General features: G+C 38.1%; 1 protein-coding gene across 2 annotated transcripts; it reads right to left on the bottom strand.

Annotated features, from left to right (window-relative positions):
• Positions 1-2,187: 2,187 nt before the first annotated feature.
• On the bottom strand, positions 2,188-21,226 carry LOC121739859 (aspartate--tRNA ligase, cytoplasmic). Of its 2 annotated transcripts, none has more exons than XM_042132447.1 (13): positions 21,071-21,226; positions 18,734-18,852; positions 17,213-17,375; positions 16,168-16,303; positions 15,194-15,371; positions 13,886-14,030; positions 12,285-12,436; positions 7,851-8,017; positions 6,489-6,604; positions 5,352-5,506; positions 4,101-4,212; positions 3,503-3,562; positions 2,188-2,351 (listed from the first exon to the last, which is right to left on the bottom strand). In XM_042132447.1, the coding sequence occupies exons 2-13, from the start codon at positions 18,848-18,850 to the stop codon at positions 2,248-2,250; spliced, it is 1,605 nt and encodes a 534-aa protein (XP_041988381.1). In that variant the 5' UTR covers positions 18,851-18,852; positions 21,071-21,226; the 3' UTR covers positions 2,188-2,247. The 2 variants fall into 2 exon arrangements, with proteins under 2 accessions (XP_041988381.1, XP_041988382.1); XM_042132448.1 differs by having other exon boundaries at positions 18,734-18,864; positions 21,075-21,226.
• Between the last annotated feature and the right edge of the window lie 95 nt (positions 21,227-21,321).

The raw sequence follows: 21,321 nt of genomic DNA, 5'->3' as shown, positions 1-21,321 counted from the left end.
TAGAGTCTGAGAAAGGACATAGGCTACATTTTGATGTGGGAAAATATCTTATTTCCATGAAAATATCGATGAAAATGAATTCGCATTGCGCGTGGCCAGCGCTCATCCCGGGGGTCCTGGGTTCGAGTCCCGCAGGCGGAACAAAAAGTTTTCAATGTTCCTGGGTCTTGGATGTGTATTAAAATAAAATTTCAAAAATCTTAAACATATTTTATGTATAATATTATAAAATCCATACTAATATTATAAATGCGAAAGTATCTCTGTCTGTCTGTCTGTCTGTCTTGCTTTCACGCCAAAACTACTGAACCGATTGCAATGAAATTTTGTATACAGTTATTCTAGAGTCTGAGAAAGGACATAGGCTACATTTTGATGTGGGAAAATATCTTATTTCCATGAAAATATCGATGAAAATGAATTCGCATTGCGCGTGGCCAGCGCTCATCCCGGGGGTCCTGGGTTCGAGTCCCGCAGGCGGAACAAAAAGTTTTCAATGTTCCTGGGTCTTGGATGTGTATTAAAATAAAATTTCAAAAATCTTAAACATATTTTATGTATAATATTATAAAAAATCCAGAAATATATCGATGCAATGAACATTTTAGTTCTAATACGATTCAACAGATGGCGTTTTATTTTTTACTTTATTGTAACACTAGCTGTTGCCCGCGACTTCGTCCGCGTGGACTTTAGTTTATAGCACGCGGTGTCAACAAAATGTGTGTCAAATTTAAAAACTTTTTAAAACCCTGGTAAGTGGTACCCCTCTTAGGGCCGCGCTACACCGGAATGGCAGCGCTGAAAGTGCTCGCCTCGCCGCTGCCATTCCGGTGTAGCGCGGCCCTTAATTAATCAAAATACCCAAAAACAGATGTGCAGTGTGCACATAATCTATACTAACATTATAAATGCGAAAGTATCTCTGTCTGTCTGTCTGTCTGTCAGTCTCGCTTTCACGCCAAACGCCAAAACTACCGAACCGATTGTAATGAAATTTTGTATACAGATAGTCTAAAGCCTGAGAAAGGACATAGGCTACTTTTTTACTGGAAAAAAGGGTTGTAAGGGGGTGAAAATGCGTAAATTTGTTCAAATTAAGTTAGTTCCAACAGTTCATAATAGATGGCGCCGTGCGTCTTCTACATCGCGCTGACGCTTGCTCAAAAGTCTTTCTATAAGACGTGGTATCATCTTACATTTAAGTTTCGATTTTTTTCGATTGTTATATCTATTCTACGGTATTAAATAAGTCAGTACTTTATCTGTGCAGTGACGTAACCTTAAATCTATCAATGATAAATAGTTTATGGGTAAAGTTGTGTAATTGGAGGGCTAAATAAGCTTTAAAATTTTGCATAAAATATAAAGTTTAATATAAAAAAATGAAATACTTATTGTGTGCACACTGCACAGCTGTATTGATTTAAGGGGTACCAGGGTTTTTTTATAAAAGCTTTTGACACCAATTTTGTTGACATCGCGCGCTATAAACTGAAGTCCACGCGGACGAAGTCGCGGGCAACAGCTAGTATACTATATTGTATGTATATGATAGTTGATATGTATGCGTTGATAACGATACATAACATATAGTCGTTATATGAAAAATTCGGAAAATTCTGGATAATGCCAAAATACACTTTTATGGTTGTGTATTTAGACAATAGGTGGCAAATCGTTTCTTTTCTCAAAAATAGAAATATGGTACTTTTAGCGGCGGCTTGAGAGGTCATTATCTTAACCGAAACAGCGGTCTTACCCCCGAAACTGATATGAGTTTGATTATTGGTTTCAAATTGAGCCGCAGTACGATCTAGCGCTAGTATAGCTGCTAGGATTGGGAAAAACCGTTGAGATCGAATTAGTTCCAAATTGCGCCGCAGCACGAATTTGCGGTATTATAATATTTATTATGTCGGATGTAGCAAAAGCTTTGAGATCGAGCTGATTCGATTCTAATTCATTCGACAGTAAAGACCTGTCCACAGCTCCACGTCACGACGTCGTCGACGTGGGACGGTGCGGTAACGTGGCACGGTACGTTGACGTGACGTGTAAATTTACGTCAACGTAACGTAAAAGTGCACGTTTTTTTCTTCTCTTTCTCCGTTTTTAACAATAGCAAAAGCAGAATACGTATTGTGCGGTCCACATCTAGATTTGTAGTGAAGAATGTAAACAATGTAAAATAATATACATATTTATTTGTTTATACATAATAATTACAAAATGTTGTGTACCGCGTTACGGCGTGACGCGCTTGGGGTCGCGCGGGAACATGGAGGTCTTGCGGATGTTGTCCAGCCCCAGGTACAGCATAACCACGCGCTCCATGCCGATACCGCCGCCTGCAACAAACGTTCAAATCTGTCAGAAACTATGTAACCTAACCCCTATCAATAGAGAGCCATATTTGAGGAGCGAAAATTAGGAGCGCTCCTGAATCAAAAAATCAAACATCTCCCTTCTCTCTTCACACTCACGCCCGTCTTTCATATGTCAGGTGAAAAAGGACGGCGCGAAATCATCGCCAAGTTAGTTTTACTTGAATAAAAGACGAACTATAATGATTTTATAAAAGAAGTGTTTTGAGCAATTTAGGTTTTATCAATGCCTTTTTAGATATTAAAAAATATTAAAGAAAAGACAGCAAAATTCGAAGATCTAAGCAAAAATCTGTCTAAAACAAGGTTTTTTGTAAAAAAGAAACTATCGAGCATTTTTTCAGTAATCGTGTTTTCGTCTTGAGCATTTAATCTTCATGAACTTGTCTTCAAGTTACTTATGTAATCTTATGTATGATTACTTATGTAATCTTATGTATGATTATTGATTACTTATGTAATCTTCAAGTTACTTGTGTCAAAAAATCAGTTTTCTAGACCTTACAGATTTTGAGGTCTAGGTTTAAGTATTTAGTCAAGTTAGGGTCAGGTGCGCTCTTAATGCTCAATTAACACTTTCACAGTCCACGGTATACAAACGGATACGAAAACGTGGTTACCTAATACTTTACAATGAATATTGAAGTGGACTCGAGGGACTAGATTTTGCTTTTGTAATGGTGGACTGTGAAAGTGTTCTGTGTTAAAGCTCTATTTACAGGCATAATCAAGCAGGGGAAACAAACATTACATATGTATGGGTGAGTTAAGACTTAGTCTTACAGCTATACATTTATTTTAGTTGAATATACTCTTACCGGGTAAGACTATATCCAACTAAAAGTAAGGTAGTTGCATTTCGGGGAACCATTATTTTATTATTCGTAGCTTTAAACTAGCCCCTTTAAACTAGTAAAAATATTTTCGCAGCGAAAAATATTCAAGATGTGAAATATTCTGTCGTTGTCTGTCATGTGAGTTGTGACGTTTTCAACATACCAGTCAAAAACAAGTAGAACTGAGAACATGCATAAATTTTATCAGGAAGGGGGAATAAAACAACGCTTAAACCGCTGAATCATAATTTACATCTAGTATTATTAAAAGGAGCTCACCCGCGTGCGGTGGACATCCCAGCCTGAAGGATTCGATGTATGCTGCTATTTTGCTGATATCTGTTAACATCAAAACAAATTGCCTTACTTATTGAACCCAAAATGTATTCTTAGACCTACAATTCTGGGTTAAAGTTGTTATAAGACCTTAGACTTTAGTACCAAATGGCGGACCGCGGTCCGCATCCGGACCGCCGACCTATTGTGTGGACCAAGCATTTTCGAAGATGAACTTCGTTAAAATTAAATTTCGGTCTCGACTTACTGATGAACATCTCCAGGACTTAATATCAATAGCTTGCACCAATTTCACTCTTTGCGTCATGGAGATAATTAGCTGCAAAAATTGTCACTTTTCTCATTGATATGTAAATAAATACCTTTGTAAATTCCGTAATTACCTTTGTTTAATTTTTTTTATGTGTGGATCGCGAAGGTCATTAATGTCTTAATATGGACCCCGAGGAAAACTAATTGGTGACCCCTGCTTTAGTATAACGTATGTAACGTCAATAGTCATTTTCCCTACATCGGTTTCGTGGTAACCGGTATCATAAATATTGGCGAGGGCCACTGATGACTTGTAGTCTATACTCACCAATCCCATGGTGCTTGGCCCGCTCAGTGAGGAAGTCGGGGTCGTGTATGCGCTGCGCCCCGGACAGGATCTCCTCGCCGCGCATGAACATGTCGTATGAGTTCGACCATTTCTGGAAATATAAAGTTTATTTAAGATCCACGCCATGACGTAATTAAATTTAGTTCGGTTCTGGGTAAATTGTATTGATCTCGAATTATAAACTGTCACTGAATTTATAAGAAGCTGTATCTACGACACTTATATGTTCTCATTATTAATTTGATTAATTAATCATAATAACTAATATTATGAAAGCAAAAGTGTGCCTGTCATTCTGTTATCTTTGTACGCTTGAGCCGCTAAACCAATTTTGATGGAAATGGCACAGTACAGTTCTAGATTGCAGAAAAATATACAGCCACCGCGCGATTAACATATTTTGCGCAACACTGTTGCAATCAACATCCTGTATTTTATATTATAACAAATAAATAAATTAACGTACTTACATAATATTATTTTTGTCATGAAAACTATTCTACGTCATTTCTTTGATGGAAGATTGAACTTTTACCTTTATGGGTACGCGAAAGGTTTTATCTCAAATATTATCAAAATGTTGAATTCAATACCGGGTGAAGAGGTTAAACAGACAGACATAATATTACTATGAATAATAATGTTTAAGCCGGCCCCTAGACGATTAATTGTATTGTGCAATATATTGAAGGCGCGTGATGTTCAATATCAACCCTAGACGGTCAATAATGAATGAATGAATGAATGAATGAATATTCTTTATTGCATTTACACATATACATTTTATACAGAAATTCAAACTTAGTACTATTTTAAATAAACACAAAAGGCGGCTTTATTGCTATGCAGCAATTTCTTCCAAGCAACCGAAAAGCTGGAGATTATTTTATATAAAAAGCTAATAGGCAATGTGCAAAAACAAACTACTTACAACTAATTACTTTCATCTCGAAAAATTATATTACACAATAATATTACACAATACGTGATACTGCGCAATAAAATTGCTCGTCTAGGGGCGCGCTAACATAATATAGTTGTGGCTTTACCCACAATTCGCCTAACATTCCTGCATCGCGCTATCGAAGTTTTCTAAGTGTGTTGGTATATATACGACAGCTGAAATGTATCACGCGGGCTCCGGCCTGACCGAGCATAACACCTCGCTCGGTCGGAAGATCTTCCTTTGGCCGCCACACACATTATCCCACATAGTCTTTGTCGACTTACGGGGTTATTAGGGTCGGGCATGGTGTAGAAGGGCCTCACAGCGAGCGGGTACTTGTCGAGGATGTAGAAGTCGGTGTCGTACTTGGCCTTCACCAGCCGACCCAGCAGCTTCTCGTCAGGTGTTGACAGGTCATCCTCTTCGCCCAACGTCACTCCTAAACATGATACAATAAGAATTAATATAAACACTTTAGGAAAGAAAAGGGGTCTTATTAGCTGTTACTACGAGTACGCGTTACAAGAAGTGGACGAGTCTAGAACATCGTGAATGAAAAGAAACGCAATCTTTTTTTACTCGCGCTACTATGACTTAGCTATTCGAGTATTTATTAATATGCACTACTGCAAGAGACAATGTATCAATACACAAAATATAATATTATACAGGGTGCAATTAAACCTTCCTGCCAAATGTTGATATATTGATCCTTGTTAAAAATAAAAATACACGTATTTTTTCTTGTCTGAGTGACTATAAACTCAGTACTAAAATGTTGAGAAATAGCTTCCGAAAGTTATCCTAAAAACATTACAATTAATGGACACGACGCGACGCCCGCGCGTGAGGTGCCCCCGCGCGAGCGCCTCCCCCCGCGTCACCCCCGCTCATTCCCCCGCGACGCGAGTGACCGTTCTGCAACAATTTTAAATGGGATAAAATATGTTATAAAAAAATAGCACCCAATTTTTTTTTTTTTTGTTAAATGGACTCTTCTAATGATATCTAATCCCTAGAAAAAAATTGGCAGGAAGGTTTAATTGCACCCTGTATAGGTACCGCGACTAAAACGCAAGCGCTAATCACGTTTCTTTTCAATGTGTTTTCAAGCTTTTTACCTATTTTCTTTTCGCGCTATTTTTTACGTGTAATCTACTTATTGTTGCATCGTCCAAATTATGAGCAGCATTGGGCTGGGGATGATACGATAACGCGACGTCACAATAGATCAATTTGGATCGCTGCAACATCAGAACATAAGCGGAAGTGTGTACCTGACAGGCAAAGTTGAGGCAAAACTTGCACAGTTCTGTAACATACTAGCTCCGGCTTACGTGAACAATTGACACACCCTTGCGTGTATGGCCTGCTTTAGACGTGCCTTCGCGTACATAAAAAAAGGGTCGTTATTATCTCACCGGCCTCCTTGAGCATGGCGATGGCGTCGGGGAACTCGAGGCGCAGCGGCGGGTCGAGGAAGCGGAACGGCTCCACCTTGTACTGCTGCGCCACCGTCGCTATCTCTGTCGCGTACCTACACACCAAATAGATAAAAATCGGCCGAGTGCGAGTCGGACTCGCGCACGAAGGGTTCCGTACGATTATAGAGGAAAAATAGGCGAAAAATTGCGTTTTTGTATGGGAGCCCACCTAAAACATTTATTTTATTTTTATTTTATTATTAATATTATTATTAGACTACAGATAAAATTAAGGATATTGTGAAAATTTCAAGTGCCTAGCTTAAAAAAAAGGTAAAAAAAATTACGTTTGTTCTATGTGAGCCCCCCTTAAATATTAATTTTATTTTGTTTTCAGTATTTGTTGTTATAGCGGCAACAGATATACACAATCTGTGAAAATTTCAGAAGTTTAGCTATAGCCTATAGCGGTTCTTGAGATACAGCCTGGAGACAGACAGACGGACAGCCAACGAAGTCTTAGTATTGAGTCCCGTTTTTACCCTGTGGGTACGGAACCCTAAAAACTATAAGAGTGAAAGAGAAAGATCTAGTTGTTCCAGTTTAAGGCTGGTATAAATAGTCAGTACTTAAGATGCGACCCGGTCTCAAGACGCAGTTCGGCTCTGTGATTGGTCCAAATTTTGACAGCCAACCAATCACAGAGCCTGAACCGTGTCTTGAGACCGAGAAGCATCTTGAGTACTGACTATTTATACGGGCCTTAGAGTTCGATATTAAAATGTCGTAGTTCCAACATCGTCGGACAAAATTGGTCTCTAATATCTAAATGTTCCATTCGTCTCTAAGTGAGCGCGAAAATGCTTAGCTGACAACAGCTTTTTGTCATTCTATGATAACAATTTATATAAATATAATAGAGACCTACCCCAGCTTTGCTTTAACAATAATTATTTCTAGCCAGATCAATTCATTGTTTGAAATACTTATTAATACACAAATTGCAGATCTTTATTTTTTTCACTGGGCTTGAACAGACTTGATCAAATTACCTAAATAAAATATCAATTTCTCTAATGCAGTGGTACTCACCCTTTTTTTTACCGGCCTACAAACACGTTTAGTCTTGATGTCGTGGGCCGCAACCAAATATGTTTAGGGGCAAGGATATTACAATGATCAAAATTTGCGAATGAACAGTGGAAAAACTGGTGGACAATAAAAAAATAAATATTTACAATTATCATGAGCTTCAAGTGGGCCACAGACAAAGGTCCACCGGACCGCAGATTGAGTATAGCTGCTCTAATGGTACATGGTGTAATCAGATATAGGCCGACGAAACTACGGTATACTCACTGGTCCTGCAGCCCTCGGAACATATCGGTGAAGGTCTGTCCGATGGTGTCCACCACCTCGTGGTAGTGGTGCTTGAAGGCCATCTCCAGATCCAGACCCACGAACTCCGTGAGGTGACGATGCGTGTTGGAGTCCTCCGCGCGGAAGACTGCGCCTACTGTGAACACCTGAAAACAGAGATTATGTAATTACTCGGAAGCCTACTAATAAAAACTTGAGAGGTATCAAGGGACACCCAGATGGAACGAAGTTATAAAAAATAAAAAGAAACAGACAGAGACAGAGAGAGATACACGCGCTACCGCACGGCTTACAACTATGTAAGTATAGCATTTTTGCTCTAGTTGTTATATACCGACACTTTTGTGTCATGTCGTTACAACCTTTTTCGTCTAGCCCCTTTCGCAACGCGCGATAAGGAACTTCGTTCTATCTCGCACCGACGTAACTCCTCGAGTGAAAGACTCTCGATAGACGTGTAAGTATAGCTGCTTGTCTTTGTCTGGCATATTTGAAGAAGCCAAAAGTCAAGCTCTAAACCACCAAATAACGGAGGCGTTTTTGGACAAAATGACGTCATAATATTTTTTATAACCTCTTTAATATCGGTACTTGTGAAAAGTAGATTGTTGTGTATGGCAACTTTTTGGTTTTAAGTCACGTTGACAGTTGTAATCTGTGGTGCAGATCACGTTTAGATAAAATTGTGCACGTGGACAGAAAATCTGAAATCGGTTATAAAATAAAGAACGCAAATATATTTACATTGGTTTTAATACTAACACAGTATATATATTACTGGCGACGAGAAAAAAGGCAACGACAAAATGGCTCCAATTGGGCAAATGGAACAATTTAATCCAGAAAAACAGGATTTCAATGATTACAGTGAAAGAATGGAACAATTCTTTATCGTGAATGCTGTCGAAGAGAAAATGAAAGTACCCATGTTCCTCACGTTAATCGGGCCGGAAACATATAACGTGCTGAAAAATTTAGTGTCGCCGAAAACACCTGCGAAGAAAAGTTACACTGAAATTATATCAGTTCTATCAAAGCACTACACTGTGAGGAAGTCAGCCATTGCGGGTCGATATGAGTTTTACAATAGTTAAAGGAAGGCAAAATCAAAGTATAAATGATTTCATCGTCGAAATAAAAAAGAAGTCGGCGTTGTGTAATTTTGGATCCTTTTTGGATGAAGCCCTAAGGGACAGGCTTGTTTGTGGATTGTCGGATGAAAAAGTTATAAAAAAGTTATTAACGGAGGGCGATACTCTTTCTTTTGAGGAAGCGGCAAAAATAGCCAGAGCATATGAGAGTGCTGAAAGAGAATCAAAAAATATGTAGCCAGAGGTAGCAGAGCGCGAAATTCAGATAGTACAGAAAAAAAGGACAAATGCCACAGTTACATGGCAGAGGCGTTCTCCATCTAGACAGGAAAAGGCTGAATGCAGTCGATGCGGGGGAAACCATGTTGCTGACAAATGTTATAAGAAGACGTGGACGTGTTACACTTGCAAAAGGCAGGGCCATGTAGCAGCAAAGTGTTATTTTCGTCCGAGGGACAGAAATGTGGTGAAGAATTTGGAAATAGAGCAACCTGAGGAGGGGGATGTAGTCCTGGGCAGTATTCAGCATATTACGGGTGAAGAAGAGGCTGCCTGGGTAACATTATGACTCAAAAATGGAAAATCTATCAAACTACAAGTGGATACTGGTGCCTGCAAAACAGTCATACATAAAAGTGATTTTGAAAAGTATTTTGATAAAAATGTGCTCAAGAAATGTAATTATAAGTTAAAATCTGTATCAGGAGAACCATTAAGGGTTATGGGATCTATCAAGTTAGAGAGTGACGGGAAAGAATTGTATTTGACAGTTATAGATTGTGATAAGTATTTTCAACCTCCTATTGGTAGAAATTGGCTAAAGATTATTTTTCCAAGTTGACAAAAGTATTTTGAAATTAAGAAAATTGTAGGGGATGAAAATGAAAAACATTTAATTAAGAAATTGATTGATGAGGTAAGAAATAATTTTTAAAAAGTGTTTGAGAAGGATCGGTCCTCCCATATATTAAATTTTAAAGCAAATCTAAAGCTAAAACCTGGGGCAGAGCCTATCTTTCATAAAGCTTATACTATTCCTTACTCAAAAAAAGAGGAGGTCGAAAAAGAAATTATAAAATTAGAAAAGGCAGGTATTATTGAAAGAGTTAAGCACAGTAGGTGGGCTAGTCCAATAGTTATAGTGCATAGGAATGATAAGAAATTAAGAGTGTGCGTAGATTATAAAGTAACTTTAAATAAAGTACTGGATCAGAACATTACCCTCTGCCTATACCAGAGGACCTTTTCACTGAGTTGACCGGGGGTAGTGTTTTTTGTGTTTTAGATTTAACAGGGGCGTACCAGCAGTTACTTTTAGAGGAGTCTTCCCGGGAATATTATGACTATAAATACTCATCTGGGTTTATTTAGACCAATTCGTTTGCAATTTGGGGTATCCAGCGGGCCTTCTGTATTCCAATGTGCCATGGACCAAATTTTACTAGGATTGAAAAATGTCAAATGTTTTATCGACGATGTGGTAATTAAAGGAAACAGTATTTTGGATTGCTACGAGCATCTGGTTAAGGATTGAAGCGTTTAAAAACATATAATGTCAGAGTAAACATGGACAAATGCCAGTTTTTTTGTAGTGAAATTAAATTTTAGGGCATAATATATGTAAAGAAGGAATTAAACCTTTACCTGAAAAAGTTGAAGCCATTGTAAGAGCACCAGCACCCAAGTCAGTTACTCAATTGCAAGCTTATCTAGGTCTTTTAAATTACTACTGTAAATTTTTGCCAAGATTGTCAGAATGTTTAAAGCCTTTGCATTAATTGTTAAAAAGTAATATTCCTTTTAAATGGTCAGAGAGTTGTAAAAAATCTTTTCAAACTAGTAAACAACTATTAATTCAAAATCAATTATTAGTTCATTATGATTGCCGTAGACAACTGTATTTGACCACAGATGCCAGTGAATATGGTGTGGGGGCATTTCTTAGTTATAAAATAGATGGGGATCCAATTGGTTTTGCATCAGGTACGTTAAACGCAGCACAAAAAAAATATTTCCCAGGTAGAGAAAGAGGCATTAGCCATAATTTTTGCAATTAAAAAATTCCATAAATTTTTATATGGACGAAGCTTTATTTTAGTAACTGATTATCAACTTTTGAAGTTTATTTTTGATCCTTTAAAAATAATACCAGTCACTGCTAATGCCAGACTTCAGAGATGGGCTCTTTTGTTGTCTGGTTATACTTATGATATTGTCTACAGGAAGGGAACCTTGTTAGGAAATGCTGATGCATTATCACGTTTACCTTTGCCAGAAGAAGCCGAAGTTAATGACACTTTAATTTTTTTTAATTTTTACTGAAAACCCACCATTGGATTTTAGAGATATAGCATTCCATACCCGAAATGATTCAGAACTTAGTAAAGTTTTATGAGTATGTAACTACAGGGTGGCCAAAAAGTATAAGCCAGGAGAGTTTGAAGCCTTATTTTCTAAAGCGGGCTGAGCTATATATCGAACAAAAATGTATATTTGTTTTTTATAACCTCTTTAATATCGGTACTTGTGAAAAGTAGATTGTTGTGTATGGCAACTTTTTGGTTTTAAGTCACGTTGACAGTTGTAATCTGTGGTGCAGATCACGTTTAGATAAAATTGTGCACGTGGACAGAAAATCTGAAATTAGTAATAAAATAAAGAACGCAAATATATTTACATTGGTTTTATTACTAACACAGTATATATTATAGATATTACGCTAAAAAGTGTTATAGTGTAATTGTTTGAATTTCCTGTGTCATACACATAAAACGAGTACAAGGTTTGCCAACCTTTTATTAACAGGAACTTTTTGCCTAAAATGCTTAAAATATTTATTTTCATCTAACTGTGAGTAAAATTATGAATTCCGATAAGATGTTTTTCCGCAATAATAACAATCCAGGATGTCAGCTAACTCCTTATCCAATTACATAAAAATCACATCAGCCGTTTAGATGTGAAGAAGTAAAAAACATACCTACTTACAAACTTTAGCATTTATAATATTACTAGAAGACGCCTGCATCTCCATTGCGCCAAAATTCATTTATCGCGCGGGAACTGCACATTTTTTAGGATAAAAGTATCCTATGTCGTTTCCCGGGATTGAAAGTATCTCCATACCTTTCAGGAAAATCGGTTAGCGACACTTTCGCATTTATAATATTAGCTAGTAAGTATGGATGTATGATATAATGATGCTGGCTTCTCACGGCGTCGCACCACCTCGAGCCACCCCCTTCACAGGGCACGTGGCTCGAGCTGGCGCGGCGCCGCTTGTGTTATTACGCGCCGTAAGAAGCCAGCATGATGTGTGTACCTTTTCGAAGTCGGCAGCGATTGCCATCTGCTTGTATAGCTGGGGGCTCTGTGCGAGATAGGCGGACGACTTGAAGTACGAGACTGTGAACACGTTCGCCCCGCCCTCTGACGCCGCTGAGATTATCTTTGGCGTGTGGATCTCCACGAAACCTGCAATAAATGGAGATAGTGACAAACACATTTCGGGCCTAATTCTAATCATTTGGTATTGAATGTAGGACTCGATTATTTTTTAACAAAATATTGAAACCGACTTCCAAGGTAAAAATAATATTCTTAAAAACATGATCTAAAAAGTATGAAATAATTCTTATTCTTCATTAGTGCCTTTTCGAAATTCGACTTAACCTCAACCAATTCCGTACTCAATTTTCATTCGTTTGAAGTCGATACCAGCCACAGAAATGGATCCAGTTAGAACCGCCATGTCGCTCCAATTTGTATGAACACGAGCGTGTCACTTTTTTCATACCTACTGTGACGTCACAAGAGCGCTTTAGTGATGGGAATACCCGTACGCGCGGAATCGATTCGATGGCATCGCCGCGCCCCGTCTCTTTTGCCACTTTAATAGGTATATCGATTTTTTAATCGATTATTATTCGAGTTAATATACAGAGGAATGATAAATCTAAAGATACGTGCTTGCCAGGACGGCTAGTAATATATTATATTATTCTAAACTAAATCATTAAACAGGAACATAAATACATATTACATAAAATATAATTACCGAGTCACAAAATATCCCAAAGCGAACATTATCATTACTCTGTTTCATGTCTGTTTCGAAAATCGATTAATTAGAATCGAGAATATGTACAACACTATTTGCTTCATTTGACAGAAAAATGAGAATATTGACTGTACCTCGAAACTAAGCGATGTGTGAAAGTATCGATTGTTTTATTTCCATTGCGCGCTCAATAGCGGACAAACAGAACGGGCTCTATAATTTTCTAACTAAAGCGGCAATGTATTATGAATCATGCGGTACACACGCAGTTACGTAGATTTCATGGTAAAAACTACAACCACCCACGATTAACATTAAATAATTGATTTTAAAATAAAGGACACATGATTTAATAATAAAATTACTTACCGATGAAAAGAAACGTATCCACTATTTAGACCAACGTTTCTAGTTGAATTTCCACTGCCCAATACGGCAAAATTAGACATTTTTAGAATTCCGATTGACGTCCGATTCCGATAACGGTGGAGCGCAGACTAAAGAACAGACTTTCGAAATTTTGATATTGTACAACGTTTGGGAACGCGATGGCACGCGAAGTACATACACATGGCAGTTCTAACTATATCCATTTCTGTGATACCAGCCCAGAACTGATCAGATACTTGACATAAAACTTGGCCGGTACTGACTTTAAAATAATGGAAATTGGGTGCAGAACCAAAAAATCTTAAAAATCGGTCAACAAACGGCGAAGTGATCGTTGAACATACAAAAAAAAAATACAGACGAACATAATATAACCTCCTTATTTTTGGAAGTCGGTTATAAACATTGCGCACACCGTCATAGCGTTATTTTATGCCAACTTCTGTATTATTTCAATCATTAGCTAATTATACCTTGTTGTGTGAGTATATCGCGGAATAGTCGGCAAACTCCTGCCTCGATGCGGAAGATGGCCTGGTTGGCCGGCGTGCGCAGGTCCAGCACGCGGTTGTCCAGCCGCGTGTCCTGGTTCACGCGGATGCGGAGCGCCTCGGGGTCCTGGGTTGTAATAAAAAAGTGTATGTCATTGTAGCCCCGGCCGTAGATGACAGAGACAGATATATAGAGAACTAGATGACGCCCCCAACTTCGTTGCGCCAAAATTCGTTTCACTAAAATTCGAGCGGGAACCGTACATTTTTCCGGGTTAAAAACTATCCTATGTCCTTTCCCGGGACTCAAAGTATCTCCATGCCAAATTTCAGCAAAATCGGTTCAGCGGTTCGAGCGTGAAGAGGTAACAGACAGACATACAGACAGACAGACTCACAGTATGGATGGGCTCTTTGTCTGTCTCTGTCTACTTACTACATCCTTTTGTGTGGATGTGGATTTTATTATAAAGGGATTATGACTTTCGGATCTGCCTATGCCGGCCCGCAAGCGACCGCGACCGAAAACAATTCAAATAAAATCCCACTTTATGACATACGCTATATGTTTCATTTTCTATTGACACTGGTCCAGCGGCGGCATGCGCCGCTGCTTTGTAAGTTTGTAGTGGCGTAGAGCAAAATGTAACCATAGCCTATGTCACAAAGTGGCAATTTATTTCAATTTTTGTTATTGTGAGCCAGGTTTAGTACTTTTACTGTCATTGTAAGCCATGGTCGTGAATGACCAGAGCCGATGTGAAGAAAATTAGACAGAATATTATGTAAGTTTAATGCTAAGTACTCACATGCGGTTTTGCTGGATAGTTTTACTCCAAATCGAGTAATAATTACTGTGTGGACCGCAAAACTGACAGCTCCTGACAGCTCGAAGGCTCGCATCGAGCCAGCTTGATGGAATTAAATGTATCGATTTAGAGTAAAACTATCGAGCAGTGCTGAATGTGTGGACGAAAGTCCGAGCCGCGGGTTTTGCTTGACGTTATTGCTCTATCGAGCAAAACCGTATGTGAGTACTTAGCATAACATACGAAAAACCGTCAGCTTACTCATCTCGCAGCCGTTTGTAAGATCTTTGGTAGAAAAGACACTTTTTGCTGATAGTGTAAGGGAAATTATTATTTAACGCCTAATTTTTATTTGTGATTACTCGATGTTTTGACGGAAGTCGGCACGACAGACTGGAGATAAAATGGCAGAGTAATTTGTGTTGCAACTATGATATGGCCGCTACGCTCCAACAGACTTTCTAAAGCCAATCCCACTTACGTCAGTCTTCTCCGGTCTCGCAGCATCCTCTATCTGTAGGGGCAGCTGCGGCTTGGCGGCGGACACCACCCACACTTCAGAACCAAGCAGCTCCACATGCTGGACGGTGCAGGACTCCACCGGCGACGCGGTCTTCGCGACTGTGGCTTGGACGTCTACTATCGACTCCTTTGTGATGCTAGAATTATATGTAAAAAAATACTTCTGAAATTGTATTTTTTTCTTTTAAGATTTATCTTTCTTGTATAGAAATGAATAAAATTAAGGGATTTATATTATTTTCGTGGCTAGCATGGGTGTAGCTCTTACGCAAATAAAGAAGATAATTACATTAAGGCGCAGCGCAGATGACAGACTAGCCGTGAGGCCCGTGACGCACTTTTTAGTCTGTGGAAATAGAACCTATGCAATTATATGCAGACAGACTGCTACTAACGCAAACGACGCGCAAAAAGTCCGGCGCGTTACTGCATATAATTGCATAGGTTCTATTACCACAGACTAAAAAGTGCGTCACGGTCATGGTCACGGATAGACTGTCGTCTGCGCTGCGCCTTAATTTTAAATATCTAGACTAAGTTCAGTTTATAACTCCCACTGAAATTCACAATAGAATGGTCATTACTCATTATAATATCAAAATATCATAATGATCACTCTATTGTAATAATATCAAAATATATTACTCTGTTAATTCAAAAAAATAGAGAGTGACAGATTTACAAAATTGTCTGGAATAGTCTGTTCTTAGATCATAAAACTTCAGATAATAATTTAGGGACTAAACATCATATCCTTATGTGATGTTTAGTCCCTAAAACAAACAAACAAACAAACTAAAACAAGTTGAACATTTGCATCTCCAATCTGACGCTGACAACTCCTAAAATGGCATACGCCAAAAGAAGGAATAGAAACATTTAATAATTCTACTGTCGTCACACTAAACCCTCTTCTTAGAACTTAGAACTTACTTGCCAGTGAACTTGACCATCTGCTTGCTGACTTTCCTCTCGTCGTTAACACTGACCAGCAGCTGTACCGTGCTGGACGTCTGTCTCAACACCGCAAAACATTGTTTACCCTTGGCTCTTGTAGTTTGGAGACGAGCTAAAATTCAAATATAACTTTGATGTTATTTATGAAAGATTTAAAAGTAGTGACTAGTACTATAAGAACAGAATATAATTCACACTAACATTATAAATGCGAAAGTGTGTCTCGGTCTGTTAACTTTTTTTTAACGGGCTTTGGCCCCGCCACTCATTCCCACCACCGTATCTTCTGTGTAGCCAGGATCGACAGCAGTATCCAACCACGAAAACCCTTTGATATGATCTCAGGGAGCCCGAGGGACATGCTAAAGCTGTCTTGGGACCCGCAACGAAATTAATCAGAAGAAAATAGGACGAGTAGGAAGAAATTCCAGATTCCCTCCCCATACAAGTGGGAGACAGCACGAAGTTGCAGTGGCCGAAAGTCAAAGAACTGAAGGGGGAAGCACCACGGGAATAAACGATAATAATAATAGTGACTACTAAGCTAGAGCTAATTTAATTTTCTGTGTTGGACTGTTGTCAATAATAATTGTGACAAAAACGCTTGAAGGCACGGAAGTTCCGCGCTATCCACGAGATCACCGTAGTATGGGACTCCAGATGTACACAGTAGGTTGTTTAGCATTGTAGTTTTTTCGTCTTGCCAGAGACCGCACTCATTCAAATATGTTGCCTTCGGTCGAGCACATTTCCATGACCGGTCAGGAATTGAAAACGCAGTCAGTTAACTGTTCACACTTAACCCACTGAACCGATTTTAATTAAAGTTATGGAGACACTTTGAGTCCCGGGAAAGGACATAGGATACTTTTTATCCTAGAAAAATGTACAGTTCATAATTACACGATAAACGAATTTTGGCGCAACTGAGATGTGGGCGTCATCTAGTACTAAATATTTCTTTGTAAAGCCTTCAAATACCTTTAAAACATTTTATGTAAGTACTACAATTAATACTAACCTCTTATCCATACAACCTTTCCGTCTAATTTCACATTCAAATCTTTTACATCAGTGTACACTCTGTCACGGTTCTCCCCTGAGGACTGGATCAGTTTGCTAGTGCCATACCTGCCTTCCGACACGTCCGGTTCTGAAGCTTCTGTTTGTGCCGGATTGGCACTCTGAAGTATAAAATAAATGGCTGGTAAATTTTGTTGTTTCTAAATTTTAATGTCATGCACTCTTTAAATAATGTACCAACATCATAGTTATACAATTTTCTGCCCTAAGGTCATAAGTCATAAGGTCCTAAGGCACATTTATATCAGCACGCACGCGCCGAACGCGCCGCATTTTAGAATTCGTTGTAATATAATATTACTAGATGTCCCGCGCGGCTTCGCCCGCGTAAATCAGGAATTTTAAAGAAACCGTACATTTTCCCATAAAAAAAAATTCCCCCGTTTTTCCCACATTTTCCTGAGTTTCTTCGGTCGTATTAGTCTTAGCGTGAAAATATAATATAGCCTATAGTCTTACCCGATAAATGATCTATCTCACACTGAGATAAGTTTTTAAATCGGACCTGTAGTTCCTGAGATTGACGCGTTCAAGCAAACATACTCTTCAGGTTTATAATATTAGGTAGGTATAGATTTTTTTTAATTATCGCTTGACAAACTCGAGTCTCGATCTAAAAGACTATGAAATGGTATAATATGGCAGTGATGATGATGATGATGATGATTAATGTAATTTGCATAGTAGCATATGCTTTCTGTTCTTAAAACAACGCCGAAACTCCCAAACTTGTATCTATAAAGAATCAGGAGCTCTCTCAGCACCTTCCGAACCACGGTATACCAGGCATATCTCGGTGCAAAATCTTACTTGTTGGTAGCATATGCTTAGAATACTTCTCACGAAACCGAAGTCACCACATGTTTCCCTATAAGTTTTGGATGTTCCCTCGATTACTTATGGATCCTTCATCAGATCACCACTTTTGTAAATATAATACCAAATTGGGATGAACCCTATATACCAAAAGAAAAATTTTGAAAATCGGTTAACAAACGGCGGAGTAATCGTTGAATATAAGAAAACGAACATAACACCTCCCAATTTTGAAAGTCGGTTAAAATTGTAGCCTATGTGTTATTCTGATGTATAAGCTATATTATTGTAAAGTTTCATTAAAATCCGTTCAGTAGTTTTTGCGTGAAAGAGTAACAAACATCCATACATCCACAGATCCACACATCCATACATCCATCCCTACATCCATACATCCAAACAAACTTTCGCCTTTATAATATTATTAGGATGATGTGAAACCTCGCACATTAGTCCGCGCCGTACGCTCCGCATTTCGTGTACCATGTGGTGCGTTCAACGCATACGGTGCTGACAAGTGTGCGATCAGCTTTACCTTAGAAAAGTGACTTATTTAATATAATGTTCTATTCACATTTTACATACAATTTAGTATTAAATTAAGAAGTTACATATTAAAATACACATTTAAAATACTAAATACCTTATGCTCAGCTTTCTTTTGCTGCTTCTCGGCTGCTTTTGCGGCTTTTTTTGCAGCTTTTTTACTTTGAGCTGCATCACCTTCTGCAGGAGGTTGAGTCTGCTCCGATACCACCATGACTGAATTATAATAATATATGTATTTATAAATAAAATATACTGTTTTGTGCACAGAGTATACACATAAAAGCAACATAAAATAAATAAAATTATAACAGAAGTAAAGGTAGCCTTATAAGTAATTAAGTTATAAATTATTATCAGTATTAAATATTATGATCACTATGTTGTCTTTAAAAACTAACAACAACACAAAAATAAATAAATTATACTTCAGTGAAAATATTTTGAGTAAAAACTTGTCAAGTAGAATATTGACCCTGCAGCAGGGTTATCACTTATCTGTTAATTGCAATAACGACACAACAGGTGGCATAAGCATACATGCTTATGCCACCTGTTGTTGATAACCTTTTCATTTTATATAAGCCCTTCGGTGTATTTATTGTCAAAAAATCTGCAGTTTGTTCATCAACAATGATTTGAGTATAAGCGCGTTCTAAATCGATTTTTGTAAAAAATACCCCACCCTGTAGTTCTGCAAATGCTTCAGTGAGAGTAGGTAGAGGGTATGTGTCGGTATCAGTCACAGCATTTACTGTAGATCTATAATCCCCACACAACCGCACCTCACCATTTGGTTTGAGTACAGGTACTATTGGTGTTGCCCATTCTGAATGTGAGGTTGCCTCTGATTGCCATCGAGGCAACCTCACCAAAATCAATGATAAAACACCGGCTGAGCTTCTAAATAACAGACGATTCAGGACAAAATTCGATAAGTTAAACCCTCTTTCCTACAGATACACTGAGAGTGATGAGACAATAGACAAAAATATTAATACGAAGAGCAGGGAGTTTAATGTGGGACAGTCAGTTTATGTAAAAAAATACTGTGGTACACCGCGTTGGTTGAAAGGAGTGGTAGAAAAACGAGTGGGAATATGGAGATATCTGGTTAAATGGAATGATAAACTTTTAATGTGACACATTAATCAAATGCTGAGTTGCGGGGAGGAAAGTCAACAAATGATTTCAGAGCCAGAGCCAGAGTCAACCATAACCATGGATGACAGCGATGAGGATGATGATAGAGTTTCGATACCATCTCCTCGTCATTGGGCGGATATAGTCGGAGTGTCAGGACCACAGGATATAACTATTCATGAGAATTCACAAAATGCCACAGCAGTCAATACTTCTAAATGTCCACGAATTCATCGCCTGATTTAATTGAGCCTAAGCGCTTAGCCATATCTAATACTGACAAGGAATTAGATTGGTCCGAATTAGGAGACCGAGACTTAGAGATTGATAATGAAGAGATCTAAGTTAAATAAGGAATGTTAGGTTAGGGAATACTAGTGTCAGTAAGTGAATGATAGTGTTAGGACTAATATTGTAAGTGAACTAAACTAATTAGTGAACTCTCTTAAGGGGGGAGATATGTTATATATGGACAATGCGGGTAGTGACTTGTTTATGTGTAAAAAGTGAGGTAGTTGAAGAAAGCAGTCTGTCATTGCGATTCCAGCTCATCAACTAGGCTAGGACTCTCCAATCGTAAGATATATTACAATCATAAGATTTTATTTGATGATAAGGGTGAAATACGGTTTCCTAGGCCAAGTTCTACTAGAAATATGCATTAGTTCAATGAATATAGGTCAAGTCGCCTATTTTGTTTTACTACGATAATAATATTATTACGATCTCTTTATTTACTTAGTACGTAAATAAAGATCTGAAGCCTAGCCTTAATTAGTGACGAATGTTATCAAGGTATGTAGACTATTACAATCCCACCAAATACATTTCATGTAAAATGTTACCTCGACAACCATAAAAAGTTTGCCCTGTGAAAAAGACATCAGATCTAATGTGAAGCCAAGCTTCTGAATATACGCAGCCTAACTCTATCGACCCTAACTCCAACAAATTCTACATAATATATCTATAAATTCTAAAGTATTAGAGCTGTTCAATTGAGACTTTGTATGCTTAATAAATCTATTGATGATATCATATCCTGAAAATATGAACTATCTGCTACAACGGAAACCAATTCTATGAAGGTTAAAAAAACGGTGAAACACTTCGAGAAAAGGTAGGTAGTGCCCTTGCGCTTCGCTTGGCTCGTCTCAGCGGGCACACTACTGTGTCCCCAGATTGGTTATCGTTACACACTAAACATTAGGTATAAGGTTATAAGCAAAATTTATTTTCCTTATCTTACTATTGTATTAATAACGTATACGACACCGGTGCATTTTCTTACCTTTTGCTGAGTAATCTGGATGTATCAATTATATTCCAATTTGTGTTTCACGAGACGTTATACGAGTTAAAATGCTATTTTTGTCAATATAACACTTTAAAATAAAAGAACTTGATAAAATGGTTATTGCCCTACGTGTTTGAGGTTATGCTACTGTTGTCAACTTACAACTGTCATGCATGACTTTGACATTTCTGGATGTTTAACGAGTTTTTTTTATTCGTAGCGGGATTTTAACCAAGATGTCATCG

Source organism: Aricia agestis, chromosome 2 (assembly GCF_905147365.1).
Source record: "Aricia agestis chromosome 2, ilAriAges1.1, whole genome shotgun sequence".
Taxonomy (NCBI): domain Eukaryota; kingdom Metazoa; phylum Arthropoda; class Insecta; order Lepidoptera; family Lycaenidae; genus Aricia; species Aricia agestis.
The sequence above is the reverse complement of the archived record's forward strand: the minus strand, read 5'-3'. Positions and strand labels throughout refer to the sequence as shown.

What these genes read in the sequence shown, in the direction of transcription:
- LOC121739859 (XM_042132447.1), bottom strand. Translation starts at nt 18,850, where the DNA reads ATGGTGGTATCGGAGCAGACTCAACCTCCTGCAGAAGGTGATGCAGCT. An exon ending in AAAGGTTGTATGGATAAGAG is followed by an intron (nt 16,304 to 17,212) that starts GTTAGTATTAAT and finishes TTTGAATTTTAG; the next exon opens with CTCGTCTCCAAACTACAAGA. An exon ending in ATGGTCAAGTTCACTGGCAA is followed by an intron (nt 15,372 to 16,167) that starts GTAAGTTCTAAG and finishes ATATAATTCTAG; the next exon opens with CATCACAAAGGAGTCGATAG.